The sequence below is a fragment of the Heptranchias perlo genome, chromosome 4, assembly GCF_035084215.1.
Source record: "Heptranchias perlo isolate sHepPer1 chromosome 4, sHepPer1.hap1, whole genome shotgun sequence".
In the NCBI taxonomy this organism is placed as follows: Eukaryota; Metazoa; Chordata; class Chondrichthyes; order Hexanchiformes; family Hexanchidae; genus Heptranchias; species Heptranchias perlo.
This window is the reverse complement of record NC_090328.1, coordinates 47,494,199-47,510,601: the sequence shown is the minus strand read 5'-3', so window position 1 is coordinate 47,510,601 and position 16,403 is coordinate 47,494,199. Positions and strand designations below refer to the sequence as shown.

At 38.8% G+C, this 16,403-nt stretch overlaps 1 protein-coding gene and 1 long non-coding RNA gene across 5 annotated transcripts in view; one reads left to right on the top strand and one right to left on the bottom strand.

Moving 5' to 3' along the window:
• Nucleotides 1–16,403, top strand: part of LOC137320905 (uncharacterized) — a 31,943-nt gene that overhangs the window by 2,729 nt on the left and 12,811 nt on the right. The window contains exon 2 of the long non-coding RNA XR_010962672.1: nucleotides 12,346–12,420. This is a non-coding gene — a long non-coding RNA (uncharacterized lncRNA). The remainder of the gene's footprint in view (nucleotides 1–12,345; nucleotides 12,421–16,403) is intronic.
• The window catches only part of lnpep (leucyl/cystinyl aminopeptidase), a 107,484-nt gene continuing 93,466 nt past the window's right edge, over nucleotides 2,386–16,403 (bottom strand). For all 4 annotated transcript variants that reach the window (XM_067982882.1, XM_067982883.1, XM_067982884.1 and 1 more), the window contains exons 14-18: nucleotides 15,713–15,897; nucleotides 11,453–11,614; nucleotides 10,522–10,662; nucleotides 5,963–6,044; nucleotides 2,386–4,588 (exon numbers count right to left, since the gene is read on the bottom strand). In XM_067982882.1, the coding sequence (XP_067838983.1) occupies nucleotides 4,457–4,588; nucleotides 5,963–6,044; nucleotides 10,522–10,662; nucleotides 11,453–11,614; nucleotides 15,713–15,897 (702 nt within the window). In that variant the 3' untranslated portion in view covers nucleotides 2,386–4,456. The remainder of the gene's footprint in view (nucleotides 4,589–5,962; nucleotides 6,045–10,521; nucleotides 10,663–11,452; nucleotides 11,615–15,712; nucleotides 15,898–16,403) is intronic.

The window sequence follows — 16,403 nt, the reverse complement described above, 5'->3', positions numbered from 1 at the left end:
ATTCTCTCTCATGGTCTATGCTGATAAAAATGCAGGTGTTTATTTCAAGTGGGGGCTTTCTTGCTTTCTCTCAAATGCTTTTGGTATTACATTTCTGCCTGTGATAGTGTACAGAAGCTATATTTTAACCCTCTTTTACCAATGTCTCCTAATGATACCCCTTAGAATTGAGAATTTTCATAATATTTCTTCTTTCCAGTGTAAACATTCCAAGCTTACCTGTTCTGTCCTCATAGCCCAAATATCTAAGCCCCAGTATGTTCTCACTGTAGTACTGAGCAGAACTGTATATTGTACTCTAAATGAAAATGACTAGTGCATCTATTAGTGATTACCACAAGACTAGCTATGCATTCAAAGGCCTTAAAATAATGCAGTGGGTTACTCGTATACAAGCATTTAATTCATAATTCTGAAAATCCTCTGGTCCTATTTTAGTGGAGGCATGAAGATAAATTTGTTAACACTGCTGCTAAAATTGCAGCATAATTTTAGCACCCAAGATTTTACTTGCCTTATTTCTTGTTGCACTCTACACTAATCACTTCAACAAATTATCCATTAGTATCCCCAGATCTCCTTCCTGTGTTGTGTCCTGTAGTTTACCACCATTCTTCTATTTTAACTACTTTTCCCCCTTCAGCAGTCTCATCACATTTGCACACGTTAAATTACATGTTGTATCAGCCCAATTCCCCTATATCTTTTGCAATTGCAAAACTGCACTCATTAAATTTAAAAATATTACTTATCACTTAAATTTGTCGATAGGCATCGTCACAAGCAGTGCAATAGTTCAACGCGGCACCCACCACCACCTTCTCAAGGCAGTTAAGGACAGGCAATACATGTGCACTTACCAGCAGGTACCACATCCACAGGAAAAAGAAAAAAAACTTTAGGAAGGATGTCAAGGCCTTAGAGAGGGTGCAAAAGAGATTTACTAGAATGGTGCCAGGGATGAGGGATTTCAGTTATGTGGAGAGACTGGAGAAGCTGAGGTTGTTCTCCTTAGAACAGAGAAAGTTAAGGGGTGATTTGATAGAGATGTTCAAAATCATGAACGGTTTTGACAGTATATAAAAAGGAGAAATTTTTTCCAGTGGCAGAAGGATTGGTAACCAGAGAATACAGATTTAAGGTGATCGGCAAAAGAGCGAGAGGCGATGAGGAAACTTTTTTTAAAAAACGCAGTGCGTTGTAATGATCTGGAATGCACTGCCTGAAAGGGTAGTGGAAGCAGATTCAATAGTAACTTTCAAAAGGGAATTGGATAAATACTTGAAGGAAAATTTTATTTATTTATTTTTTTAAAAAACAGGACTACGGGGCTAATTGGATAGCTCTTTCAAAAGAGCCGGCACAGGCACGATGGGCCGAATGGCCTCCTCCTGTGCTGTACCTACTATGAAACTATGAAATCAGGGATGTGATCGAAATAAGGGGCATGTATAGGTACTTTTGCTTGTGAGAATGTTCCAGAGGGAGAGGCTTTTAGTAGGGGCAATATTAGCAGAGGACACCAAATCAAAAGTTCCCACTTAAATCGAAGACTAGCTGAGCCTAAACTCTCGGAAAAGTCAGGGGGATTACACTAATCGGCAGGTGTAATCAGTGAAACAATGCCAATTTGAATATCACAGACTGTACTCAGACTTTTTAGAAGAATACTTTAAATATGTCATTTTGATTTCAGGACTACTTGGTCGTCAATCTGGCAGCCTATTGCATCGGCGTAATTTTATATACAGCGTAATTTTCCAACTTTACACTCCCAGCAAGGCTTCTCATTGGAAGCACAAAATCAGAAGATCACACATATAGTCTCGTTAGAGTATAGTAGAGTTTGCCATTCCCAATAGTTTGCTTTCTATAGAAAAGCAAGAAATGATTCTGCATTTAATTTTACAACATGATGTCTCTTTGCACATTTGTTTGCAAATCCAACAAAATGTCACCTTTATTTGTGCTGTCATACATAGCCTACATTATTACCCCAAAATAGAGTGAAGAGAAAATTATGTAAAAATTGTGCCTGGATGAACTATATTGGGAATGTCACAGCCATAGTACAAGTTGTTCATACCTCAAAACAACCCAGTTCATCTAAAAGAGGGTTTTCAGACTACAGATTTCTGACAGGAATTGAACAGCCCAAGTTAGGCGGAGTTTTAGCTTTTAACCAATATTTTCATGTCAAATTAAATAGGGTAGCTAAAATGCAAGTATGCAAGAGTTTATAAAATTATACACAGAACTAATTGCCAGAGTTGTCTATTCAGAAACTCTATTATCAAATAATTTATTTCTACTTCACAAAATGCACCAGTGTTTTTGCATTACATGTCTTGTTTTCAGTTCAGTAATAAGCAAATACATTAGTCCGAAATTCTAATAAAATTTATTAATCTGCCTTATGGAAGAAAGAAAGGGAAAAAATACTTCAACATGTTTTTCATTATTTGTAATAGACCTTACTTATTACAGGCAAATATTGTGCAATCATACAAGCTTGAAAGAATACAAACCAAACAGCTTAAATACATATAACATTATGGGAATTCTAATAGTTAAAAGATATTTGAATTTTTGTAAAGAGGCTGTAAATTGGGATTTGTATAATTCACATTTTTATTAAAATCTCAAAAAATAACTTGTAGGCTTCCAACTTGTAGCACTTTTGTTTTCACTCTAAAGCATTAAACTCCTATAAACCACAAACATATAATTAATGCATTACCACTTTACACCTGAGAGATGAGCAATGTCAATACAGTAGCAACATTTTGGGTAGATGCTCATTACCGTTCCTTTTTGTTTTTCAACTCTGAATATGGCTTCCAATTAATTTGCAGATGTGCAGGGTAAACCATTTACCACTTATTTCTAGTTCTACCAGCAACAAAAGCAACTTTAACGATTAGAAATGAACAGTTTTGGAAATTTGCTAATAGCAATTATAAAGAAAAAATGCTCACCTGATAGTCAGCAAAAAAACAAGAAGTAAAGGTCAATACACAAATTACTTGTGTCATAACTGTACTTTTGTGGATGAGTATAATTTGCACAGGTCCTCCAATTTTTCCTCAATTTACTAAGAGCGTGATTACATGCATTACCTGTAATCAGTCTGACTTGTCAATTAACATTCCATAATCCACATTATTAATGAGGTCTATACCTGAGGTTAATAAATGAATTTAACACCAGAACTAGCTACATTCTTTGCATACTCTTGTAGATCATTCTCATAGTTCAAAAGCAATACCTAACTTCCATAAATTGTAAATTGATTTTGCATTTTTTTTGCCAGGGTTACCATTTGGTAGAATATTTATTGCAGTACATTCTGAATTATAGTACAGATGTAGCTTTTTACTAATCCTGTTAAAGTCTGATTGGTTTTCTTGTGTAATTCACAAACACCAATTGTATTTAAAGCACAAATCTGTCAAATACATATAGATGGCTGTCGGTGAGATATGTAGCACTAATTCAGGAAGTGGTTCTGATGACATCGCAACTCATGATAGGAAAGCTGAATAGTTCTTCACAGAACCCTAGTATAAAAACTGCTATCATAAGAGTGTCACAATTCTTCATAATATATAGTCTATAGCTTTTTAAAAAAAAACTATTCATATATCATTCAGTAGATGCAGGTGATGAAAAACAACTGAAAATGTATAACAGCTAGGGCCACTGGTTTATGACGACTGGATTAAATCAAATTCTTGTTTTGTGGGATCCTAAGATTTAAAAAAAAATGTTTTGGGGATCACATTCCACAATTCCATTCTTTTTTTTGGTCAACAGTGGCCTCGATAAAGATGTAGTAATTGAAGATATATGGGTTCATATGGCTGGTATTTCTAATGCAATACAGGGAAATACACCATACACTATATATTATGATTGTTTTTGTGTTGGTAGGAGGAGGTCATGACTATGCTTCACAAAGGAGTGAGACTCCGCTTTGCATTATGACAAGGGCCAGCAGAAATGTGACACACAAAGCACTGTCCCAACATGTCTAAAACCTAATTGCGAGAGTACCTTTTACTGCAATGAAAAATGTAAAATAAACTTAAATTGCCAAGTAAGCTGAACACTGTCTTTATCTGTTACATGACACACATTCTTGACCTTCCCACTCACACTAAATGGTTAAAACCAGTAACCCATAATGACAATGTTTTGCCTAATAAAAATGCTTTATTTTTTTGTAAATACATTCACCCATCACCAAATTCCCGCAGTTTGGTCTGCAGCTCCTCACAATCACAATTAAAATTCAATGCCCGAACAGTAACAGTTGCCCTGAGCTAAGTACAACCCTCCAATAGTGCAAACTGATGATATTGCGAATGACAACTGACTTCATCCTGCTTTATGCTACTGCAATTTAGCATCACTTAGCACATAGGTGTATTTAATTTACTGAAGAGAATAATTTCTATAGCCACATTTCCAGGTTTTTCAAATTTTTGTCCATCCATTGAATGTTCAGGCGAATTATCTCAAGTGCCTCTTGGACAGCCCGCAGCTGTGAACCCTCGTCAGTCAGTGAATCAAAAAATGTTTGGACCTGTGAAATAAAAGACATTCGTTTTATTTAGGAAAAAAAACAAATTTCGTAATCAGACTGTAGGGATGCAAGAAGATTTTTTTTTTTTTAAAGTGACTACATAAAATATTTGCTTGTGCTCACATCTTTTACTTAAATTTAGTGCACACAAGTTCTGCTCTACGTAATAATCCACTGGATAATCTTCAATTTCACAAAGTGTTCACATAACCTTACAAGAGATAAATAGACAAGAGGAGGTTAGCTCAGGCCAAAGGTCAGTGAAAGGGAAGAAGGATTATGGTATTGCCTGGCATCCAGGAGTTGGTTGAGATTCTAAACTTTTCTATCAGAGGAAAACAATATTTTGTTAAAGGGACAGTTGAGGGGGAAGGATGATCAAATTGTTCTGGTGCTTAGTTTCACAATTATAGACTGTCTTGCAACAGCATCAAGTACAGAGTGTGCACATGCGTGTGTGCGAGAGGGGAGACAAAGAAAGCAAGAAAGAATGCACGTGCCTATACAGTGATTCTGAGACAGAGGCAGGCGCTGAGGAAAGAAATATGGTTATGAAAACAGTTTTGTGCACATATACAAGAGAGCACACGATTTTCAGCAAGTGCAGTTTTGATCATCACAAATGTCCTTACCTGGATTGGACTAAAAACTACCTTTATGATTAACAGGTCCATTCTCACTTACTCCTGATTCTATTTTACATGGAGCTTTTTAAGCCAAGGCTGATTTGCATCCCATGAGTAGACATTTCTTTGCAAGTATATGTTTGTCAGGAATCCTGACTTAAAGATGGCTTCCTCATGGAAAAGCTTACAAGTACTAAACCACTATTACTATGCTGAAAGATTCTCAAATGCAATAAATTAACTAGCTGACTGGTCTGGGGGAAGAAAGCATGGACCATGAACCAATCACAAGATTGACATCCTGTCAGAATATTTTATTTTATTTCCTAATTTGATCCATGATCTGGAATGGCTGAGATACTGAAGTTAAATGTGGCATACCCATGACAAATCATTTGATCTGGGCAGTGTGTTTTTCCTTAAAATGCTTGACATAGGCACCGACATATGCAGATCAGTGTCTGTATGGTAAACATGGAGATGGTAAATTTATATTTAATACCTGCTTTTTACTATTAACAAAATTTAAAGCACACCATATTTCAAATCTTTTTAGGCCACATACCATTCCCCACTCAATAAAACATGCTGGCAACCCATTCCAAGGCCTCAGCTATTCTTAATCAAGCCACAGTGATATACACAAGCATACTTGACCAACTCATAGCACGGTCAATTGAATTCATGCAACAAATCTAAGATGGATTGAAATGTTTAGTAACCTCTGCACAATTAAAAAGCTACTGACCTCAGACAGGTGGCTCTTGGTTGAAAATTGTGATGTTGTTTCAGCAATAATGGCTTGAAAAGGAAATGATCCAAGGTGAAACCTAGTAATAAGAGTGTGAAAAAAAAGAGAAAACCACATTTAAAATGCTTTTATTAGTCTAAATACAATAACTTGCATTTATATAGCACCTTTACATAGGGAACATAGGAACAGGAGTAGGCTACTTAGCCCCTCAGCCTGTTCTATCATTCAATGAGATCATGGCTGATCCGTAACCTAACTCTATATACCCGCCATAGCCCCATATCCCTTAATACCTTTGGTTTTTACCGTAGGGAAAAAAAAAATCCAAGACATTCAGCAGATGTGCAAGGAAAAAAAGTGCCGAGCCAAAGGAGGAGATAATAGGAAGAGTGTGAAGAGGTTTTTTTTTAAATATAAAAGGAGGTTCTTAAAGGCGATGGAGGTGGAGAGACACAGGGGTTTAAAGGAGGGAATTGCAGACTGTGAGGCCTAGGCACAGCAGTCAATGGCAGGGTGAAGGAAGTGGGGGGGGGGGGGCGAGATTCATACTCGGTCAGAGGAATGGAGAGTTCAGGAGTGAAGTGTAGGGCTGGAGATGGTTACAGAGATAGAGGGGAGGCAAGGATATGAAGGGACTTAAACACAAGGATGAGAATTTTAAATTTGAGGCATTGGGGTCCATGAGTCAATATACGTCAACGAGGACCTGGGTGATAGATGAGCAAGACTTGGTGTGGGATAGGATACATGCAGTAGAGTTTTGGATGAGCTAAAGTTTACGCAGGGTGGAGGACAGGAGGCTGTCTGGAAGAGCATTGCAATAATTGAGTCTGGAAGTGATAAAAAAAAATGGATAAGGGTTTCAGCAGCTGAGGGTGGGGTAGAGGCAGGTAATGTTACAGAGGTGGCAGCAAGAGGTCTTTGTGATGGAAAGGATATGGGGTCAGAAACTCAGTTCAGGGTGACTAGGATGTCAAGGTTGCTAACAGTCTGGTTCAACCGGAGACAGTGGCTGAGAAGGGGAATAAAATCAGTGGCAAGTGTACGGAATTTGTGGTTGATGGCTTTGATCTTCCCAATGGAGGAAATTGCAGCTCATCCAGACCTGGATGTCAGATAATACTGTGGCATTGTAATCTATCTCTTTAACCTCCTCCTGCCCTACAACCCTCAGATTTCCACGCTCCTCCAAATTCTTGCCTCTTGTGCATCCCCAAATTTAATTGCTCCACCAATGGCAGCTGTGCCTTCAGTTGCCTAGGCCCTAAGCTCTGGAATTCTCTCCCTAAACCTCTCCATCTCTCTCTCCTCTAAGTCGCTCCTTAAAATCTACCTCTTTGACCAAGCTTGTGGTCACCTGTCCTAATTTCCTTATGTGGCTCAGTGTCAAATTCTGTTTGATAATCGCTCCTGTGATGCGCCTTGGAACGTTTTACTACATTAAAAGGTGCTATTTAAATGCAAGTTGTTGTTGTAGTAAAGTAGAGCTGGGTGTAGTCTGACTACGTGACTTTGATTTTAATGGAACCTATGTGGGGTGAGGAGGGACAGTTAAAATGGAATGAGGGACTTATCCACTCCTTTCCCACCCCAACCTGACTGACTGCAATTTTAAATTGAAGGTGGCAAGGGCACCCGACACAAGCCATTGGGGCCCGATCTGCCATTTAAACTTAAGTCCCGAGTGGGGGAACAGAGATGGTTTCGCTGCCAGGCCAAGCCTGCCAGAAGCTGGATCAGGGGCCAGAAGAGGCACAATAAGATTGAAAAATTTTTTATTTTTTAAAGTTTCCTTGTGGGCCAGGAGAAGCAGGAACAATTTTAACGGCCGGGCAGCTACTTTTGCCAACTTTCCGGCTGTTTTAGTCAGCAAGCAAATTTAGGCTAGCCATTAAAATCAGCAGTGTCTAGACATCACTTTGGTTTCCGATGTGCCACCCACTTTGGCTTTCACACACATTGTTCCCGCACTCCCATTAAAATCGGGGCCCATGTCTTCGGATGATGTCACGGAGAAGCAGCATAGAGGAATAAGTGGGGGGGCGGGGGGGGGGGGGGTGGTAAGGCAAGGATAAATCCTTGGGGACCAGAGGTAACAGTGTAGGGGTGGGAAGAGAAGCTATTGGAGATACACTGCCTAAATTTTTGAATACTTTTACACTTTGATACTTATCTCCTTTGTTTAATTTCCACGAAGAGATGGTGGAGATGGAGCCTGCAATTGCATGCATACTCAACCAGTTTTTCCCTGTGTTAACAACTTACATTCAGATAGCACCATTAAAGTAGAAAAACGTCCAAAGGCATTTCAGAGGCGGAGTCAAAAAATATTGACGCTAAGTTGGATCTGTTCTGGCATAAGAACAGAAAATGCTGGAGAAGCTCAGCAAATCAGGCAGCACTGATGTTCTGTCACTTACCATTGAAAACCCTCTCTCTCAGCACCCCATACAGGTATAACAGGTACTGCAGTTAAATGTTAACAGTTCTACAATGGGTTTTGGTATTGAAGCATCCAGCCAACATCCAGAGTGGGAGGGAATAACAGCAAACAAAATAAAACTGTCCGCCAAATTCAAATCATATCTATATACGAGAAATAGGAATTGTTTCCAGACAATATCATTTTGGGAGGTCAGAAGACAGTAGACCACTCAAACGAAGTTCTCAGAGTTGGTATTATCTGAACCTGAGAGAGATTACCTACTGCCAATAAATCATTCCGAGGTATAGTTTATTGTCCACATTATGCTTTTTAAACTGAAACAAAAAGTTTAGAGGGGTAAACTGCATCAATGCAAGTACTGGTAGTTAAAGGGTGATTAGCTTTATGGAAGAGTGTTTGACAGGCTTTTTTCTGTGATTGCCAAACAATTTGCATTTAATTGCATTAAATCACAGTGCCTGAGAAAGAGACGAATATTGGAGAAAGAGAATGAGAAGAGTGATATTATAATGGATCACAAGAAAACCTTAGATAAGTTAGTTAAGCTAAAGGGAAACAAGATGCGAGGGTCCTGAGGGAGATGAAGAAGGAAATTGTAGAGGTCCTAGAATTTAAATTTAAGGTTTATAGAGTGCTGTTGGACTGGTGATTGGCTACTTCAGTACCCATTTTTAAAAAAGGGAGACAGAGCTAATCCTGGTAATTAGAGGCCAGGTAGCTTGACATTGGTGGTAGGGAAAATTTGAGAGTCTTCAGTTATGAATGAAGTTACTACGTATCTAGATAAAGAGAAGAGAAAATAGTTCAAAGTACTCGGCATGGATTTAAAAAAACAATTATGCTTAATAAGCCTCAGAATTCTTTGAGGAGTTAACAAACATGGTAGATGGGGGAAATGCAGTGAAGGGACTTTAGGAAAATAACTGACAAGATACCACACAGGAGATTACTAGAAAAGTTTGAGGGGTATGGAAGAGAAAAATGGCAATCTGTATTAGAAGGGAGAAAACAGAGACTAGCAGTTGGGCAATTCCATCACCCTTCTAGAGTATTTGGAAGTGGGTAGTACTGTCCTATAGGGTTCAATTCTGGGGCCATTTCTGTTCACTGTGTATATCAATAATTTGGATATAGACCTAGAAGGAGAGTTGTTAATATCTGCAAAATGATACCAAACTAGGGAGGTATAGTTAATTCTTTACAGGACCAAATAACCTGCAAAGGGATATTGGTAAGATAAGGGAAATGGGTAAGATGTGTCAGATGGAATGTATCAGTAAATGTCAGGTGATTTTAAAAAAATTTAACGGCAGTAATTATATTTGAATGGAAGTAGGCTCATGGCTGTGGAAGAGCAGAGTGATTTGGTACATAGCGCCTCGGGTTGATAAGGCTGTAAAAAAAACACACTAATGGAATTCTGGTTTTTAATCACTAGGTATAGAATATAAAAGCCAAGAGGTAATAATGATAAGCCTATATAACACATTAAGACCTAATTTAGAGTACTGTGTGCAGTATTGAGCTCCACACTATCTAAAGCCTCAATATCCTGCTGCCTGATATGAGGAAAGATTTGAAAAATTGGGCTGTGTGTTAGAACGGGTTAAGGGACACTATGATAGAAGTGTTTAAAATTATGAAATGATGGGATAGGACTGTTAGAAACAGACTGTTTCCAGCAGCTGAGGCATCTAGAACAAGAGGCCATAGATACAAGGTTAAATCTTAGAGATTTAGAACAGTGGATAAGAGAAACTTCTAGAGTTGAGTCTGTGGGATTCACTTCCAGGATTAGTGGTTGAGACAGAGAGTGTCAAAATTCAAGATTAGATTGGCTAAATGGATGAAGGAAAAGGGGGTGAAGTGATATGGAAACACTGAGTAAATGTGATTAGGACTATTTGCTCATATGGAGGGTAAACACTGATTTAAACTTATGTATTTCTATGGATAACAAGGTTTGCAAAGTAATGTGAAAGTTTTCATAAAAAGGATCTGATGGCACCACATTTTGTTATGAATAAATACATTTAAAGTTAACTTTAATGAGCCCTTAATGTACACACATTGTAAATGCAAAAGAAAATCAATATCAGGAACCTACTTTTTAACCAGATTATCCCAGTTTTCCTTAACAAAATCCCAAGCAAAGAGATATCCGACTAGGCTTCTGCTAGAAGTAGCAAGAATAGAGGGTAGTTCCTGTGTCCTTATCATGCCATGTTGCAAGCTGTCATACATCAACCTAGGAAATGAAGCATTAATATTCAGTTTAGTATCTGCAAAGCAATACCTAAAAGTAAACAATACATGAATTAAGGAGGGATGATCCAGAGATGTGTGGGCTGTTAAAACCATAAAACATTTCAGAAATTTAAGTAGAACCTCTGCTCTAGGTCTAATTTGTTTAGTTGAGGATTTGATTACTTAATTTTAAACATATGGGAAGAGTTCCTCTGCTATTTGTAGAGAAATTCTAAACTTTTTTTTATAAAAAGGTTATAATTTTGCTACAAATAGCACAGAGAAAACCCCTTCCAAAATGCCTGCCTTCTCCAAGACAAATAAGTATATAACCATGAGGTTTTTCACTATTATTTTTTCTAGAAAACAGATTTTATTATTTGAGCTAGAGAAAAAAAAATACATAGAATTATGACCAAGTCCCTTCTGTGTTGTTCTGTCCCCATCAAGTTTTAATAATATTTTGTTTAAAAATTGAATGCTAATAAGATTTAACATGCAGTAGTCAAGTTATACATTACTTAGGTTCATACTATAGGCCCTTATGGACAAAACTAACAGTATTTCTTGAACAAAAACAGAAGATGATTATGTGGGAAACACTGAGGTCAGTCTGCATTTTTGAAGAGAACAGGCAAGCTGAAACATATTATAGATGAGTAGCATTTCAAAAGGGCCAGAACAGGGAAAAAGAACACACGTTAGAACTGTTTCCATGCTGATTGTTGAAATAAGAGCATATTCACAAACAGTTACTTGACATGAAAATGGAGAGTTGGTGTTCTACAAACCAGATCAGCTGCTGAGCACCGTTGGTTTTTGCCATGGCTATCAGCATTTTGTTTTTCTCTGCGTCCAACTGCAAATGATTATACATCTGGAGTACGAATTCCCAGCCCTCAATGTTACGTGCTCCAACACTGAAGATCGTTGTCATGAGATCTGTTGGTAGGCTGCAATAAGAAAGTGAAACAAAGTTACCTGTACTGAAATAGGAACAGTAAATTAAGAAACATGGTTAGAAGTTAAGGAAATCTTAAAGTAAAATGCAACTTGTGGAATATCTATTTCGCACTAATGGTACACTTATGGAATAAACTGTCCACCAACTCAGTGAACGTGAACCCAACTGCAGCATTCAAAATAAAAAAAAAGAGGAAGTTGGTGTTTAAACATAAAACAGTCTGAATGTGCCCTGGACGTGAACATAAACCAGATAGGCTGAATGGTCTTTTCTTTTCCACCCCATCAAGTTTCTATAAAATAAGCTTTGAAAGCACAAAACATTCTTGTTAGCAATAACGTTCACAGTAGTTTCAGAATTTGTACCAATTTGAATTTACAGCTCCACATAAGTTCAGTCATTTATTTACAAATCCATTTGCACAATTAATATTGTATTTATGGTAACAAATAGGAGTTGAATAAATGCATCATTCAGATCTCTTCTTCACCAATACTAGTCACCCATTTTCAAAAAGCTGAGTTGGTCTCTGGTCAGATGTAGTTTCAGTAATAGCTTTCCTATCCTGATAAAAGTGCATACAGCAAAGACTGCAATGGCCAAAATACATGGCTTTTGGAAGGTTTAGCTAGGAACACTCAATTAGTTTGATCATTTATCAAAAATGTAGTGAGTCTGGGGCTAGAGAGCTGAATAACTGACAAGTTTTTTTGCTGTTAGGAGGTGAGGAAATTGTGCAGCTTGAACAGAAATTTGGCAAAGACGACAGAGTGGACCTCAAATCGGCAAAAACAGGTAAGTGTGTGCATGCTGACTATGTTGTGAGGGTTTAAATGACTGTACAAACAAAGGGCAATCAAGTTGCAAGAGGCCAGCGGGGGGAGAAGGCAGGTGATTGAGTGCAGGGAGTTTGGCCTGAACTGGAGTTCAGCACTAAAATATAGGTGGCTTGAAACTACTTTTGTTATTTGAGTTTCCAAGTGCTCGGAGTCCATTTACTATGACAGGACAGTGGGAACTTGCATAATATGGGAGTGTCTGAAAACTGAAAGAATGTGCAGAAACCGAGTGTTCAGGACAACTTCAGGTATATGAGGTGTTTCCAGTTGGATTCATTCAAGCTAAAAGTTACTGAACTTGAAAAACAATGGGAGATAATTATATGGGAGAATGCAAGATTCGTCGAGTAGATATTGCTTGCCAGCCGCCCGAAAGTTAAACTCACCCCTTTTAAATCGAAAGACATAGAATACAAAAGGCAAGGAGGTTAATGTTGAACTAGTGCAGGAGCATAGTTAAGCCACAGTTTGAGTATTGTGTAGTTTTGGGCCCCCCATTATAGGAAGGATATAAAAGCAATACAAAAAAAAGTTGCAGAGTAGATTTCTAGGATGTTCCAAGGGATGAGAGGTTTTTTCCTTAAAATCATTCAAGGGATGTGGGCGTCGCTGGCAAGGCCAGCATTTATTGCCCATCCCTAATTGCCCTTGAGAAGGTGGTGGTGAGATGTCTTCTTGAACCACTGCAATCAGTGTGGTGAAGGTTCTCCCACAGTGCTGCTAGGTAGGGAGTTCCAGGATTTTGACCCAGCGACGATATATTTCCAAGTCGGGGTGGTGTGTGACTTGCAGGGGAACGTGCAGGTGTTGTTCCCATGTGCCTGCTGCCCTTATCCTTCTAGGTGGTAGAGGTCGTGGGTTCGGGAGGTGCTGTCGAAGAAGCCTTGGCAAGTTGCTGCAGTTCATCCTGTGGATGGTACACCCTGCAGCCACAGTGCGCCGGTGGTGGAGGGAGTGAATGTTTAGGGTGATGGATGGGATGCCAATCAAGCGGGCTGCTTTGTCCTGGATGGTGTTGAGCTTCTTGAGTGTTGTTGGAGCTACATTCATCCAGGCAAGTGGAGAATATTCCATCACACTCCTGACTTGTGCCTTGTAGATGGTGGAAAGGATTTGGGGGAGTCAGGTGGTGAGTCACTCGCTGCAGAATACCCTGCCTCTGACCTGCTCTTGTAGCCACAGTATTTATGTGGCTGGTCCACTTAAGTTTGTGGTCAATGGTGACCTCCAGGATGTGGGGCATTCGGCGATGATAATGCCGTTGAATGTCAAGGGGAGGTGGTTAGATTCTCTTGTTGGAGATGGTCATTGCCTGGCATTTGTCTGGCGCAAATGTTACTTGCCACTTATCAGCCCGAGCCTGGATGTTGTCCAGGTCTTGCTGCATGCGAGCACGGACTGCTTCATTATCTGAGGGGCTGCAAATGGAACTGAACACTGTGCAATCATCAGTGAATATCCCCATTTCTGACCTTATGATGGAGGGAAGGTCATTGATGAAGCAGCTGAAGATGGTTGGGCCTAGGAACTCCTGCAGCAATGTCTTGGGGCTGAGATGATTGGCCTCCAACAACCACTACCATCTTCCTTTGTGCTAGGTATGACTCCAGCCACTGAGAGTTTTCCCTGATTCCCATTGACTTACAGTTACGAAGAGATACTTGAGAAGTTAGTGCTATTTTTTCAGTAGAGCTGTTAAGGTTGAGGGTTAGCCTGAGAGAGGTCTGCATGATTATGAAGGGTATGATTATGAAAACAGTGAGATTGTTTTCACTGGTCAGCAAGGCTGTATCAAGGGGCACTAATTTAAGATGATCACAAAAAGAATTGGAGAGGTTGTAAGAAATTTTAGAGGGTGGTTGAATGTAAAATCCATTCTTGAAGCAGAGTCCTTAAATTCTTTTTAAAAGGTAAGTAGATAGTTGGTTTCAAACAGAAGCATGAAGGAATATATGAGGAACGGACAGGAGCGTGGGGTTAGACTGGGTGGCATATGTTGAGAATAATACCTATACAGACTTAACGGATCTCAGACTGGCCTGTTTTTCTGCTGTAACATTCTACTGTATAATTTAGAGTCCAAATATTTAACCTTGGTCCTTAAATTAAGGACAGGTGCAATGCAATCACTACTGCATTTGATATCGTATCCAAGGCAATACATAAGCTAGCCAGGCCAGCTGGTTTGAGATTGCTATAATCATAAAACAATCATGGGGATTTAATTAACTTTTTAAAATGTGTCTAGATATTCATCAAATCAGGTCACATGCCACCACCAAACCTCTCAAGATAATAATTCACAAAAGGTCAATTAGACACAACACATAGTAAAATAGGATTTTCAACTAGAATTTTGCCATGAACAGACTGATGTTGAGTGAATTTTCATTGCTTAAACTTCACAGATTAAGCCCTGGAACCATCAGCTCTCTGTAGGAGGCAGCGTTAAGTGGGATGGGTGTGCGTCTCAGCTTAAAAACTGAGCATGCCACTTCAATTCTTCATTATTTTTTAATTTGGATCATACTTAACCCCAATTTTTTCCATTGAGAAAAAAAATTGGCCTATGCATCCTCTTTCCAAAATTTAAAATGGAGCCGGAATGTGTCCACCTCAGCAAGCTGGCAAGAAGGGTTTGCAGCAGTGGCAGGAGTTCAAGAGGTCACGGAGGGGGGGGGGGGGGGGGGCTGCAGTTAGGACTTAATGACAGGTAATTGCACTTCAACTAACCGCAATAATCAACCCGCTTAATGTGGTTTAAATGGTAGCTTTGTAATTGACGCCTATGGTCAGGGCCACTTTACCAGATATAGGCAGCTGTCCTGGATAAGCGGGGACTGTGTAACTGGTGGGGCCTGTCATGAAATAAACATGTGGTTACAAAGCAGGGTGAATTACCAGAGTTTATGAATTCCCCCTTTGGAACATCATGAAGTTGTGGAGGGCACGACGTAAATGCAAGTTCGTTCATTCTCTTTCTATCTATTGGACTTGCACGCTGAACTACATATGACCTCTGGTGATACTATACTATGGAGATTACTTTTTTTGAAGATCAATAATGTCACATTTGTAAGATATGCTGAATAAAACACAGATGCAGTTCAAGTATAAAGCAATAATATCTATTTCTGCAAAAATTGTCAAAAGAAAAATCATTAGAAATTCAAAGTAGAGCCTATTGGCCTTTTGATACTTGAAAAGACAAAAAACAGCAGGAAGGTAATGTCAGATTAACTACTTACAGGCTTAAGTCTTTGGCATTCTTCCACTTGGTAAACAGTTCAGTTGCATTCTGGATACAGTTACCATAGTTATAATCACAAGCAACAGCAAGAAGTGTGGAACGAAGTTGCCTTTCAGACAGTGATCCATTGTTACTCCAGGTCTGTTGATCAATCAGGTCTCCAAAAATATTTAAAATATATTTCTGCAATATAGACAGGTGCAGTTTGGGTAGGACACACAAAATTATACCAGCTCATCAGTAGTAAAGCTCATCTTCCACAACACAGTCCTATTCCAAGTGGTTCAGAACATGACATTTAATATACTATACAGACAAAAGACACTAGAAAGGTAAAAATTGCTCAGAAAAATTTCATATGTAAAAAGAAAAAGGAACGGGTTTAAAACAAATCACTGGCTATGCCCAATTTTATGCTCTAAAAAGAAAGCAAATTAGCATAAACAGCATTACAAATATTGACAGTTGTGAGAAAAACAAAAAAAGGCTTTTTCTGTATTCTTCCACAATTACATTTGTCTGATAGTTAAGATTCAATGTCCTTCAGTTATGAGCTATGTAGCAGGTAGAATACAGTAGTTCCACAAGTCTGCTCGAGACCATATAAATTTACAAGACACTAAGACCTTTCAGCTTTAAAGATAGCCATGCCTTATTTGTATATTCCAATGATGAAAATTTTAACCTAG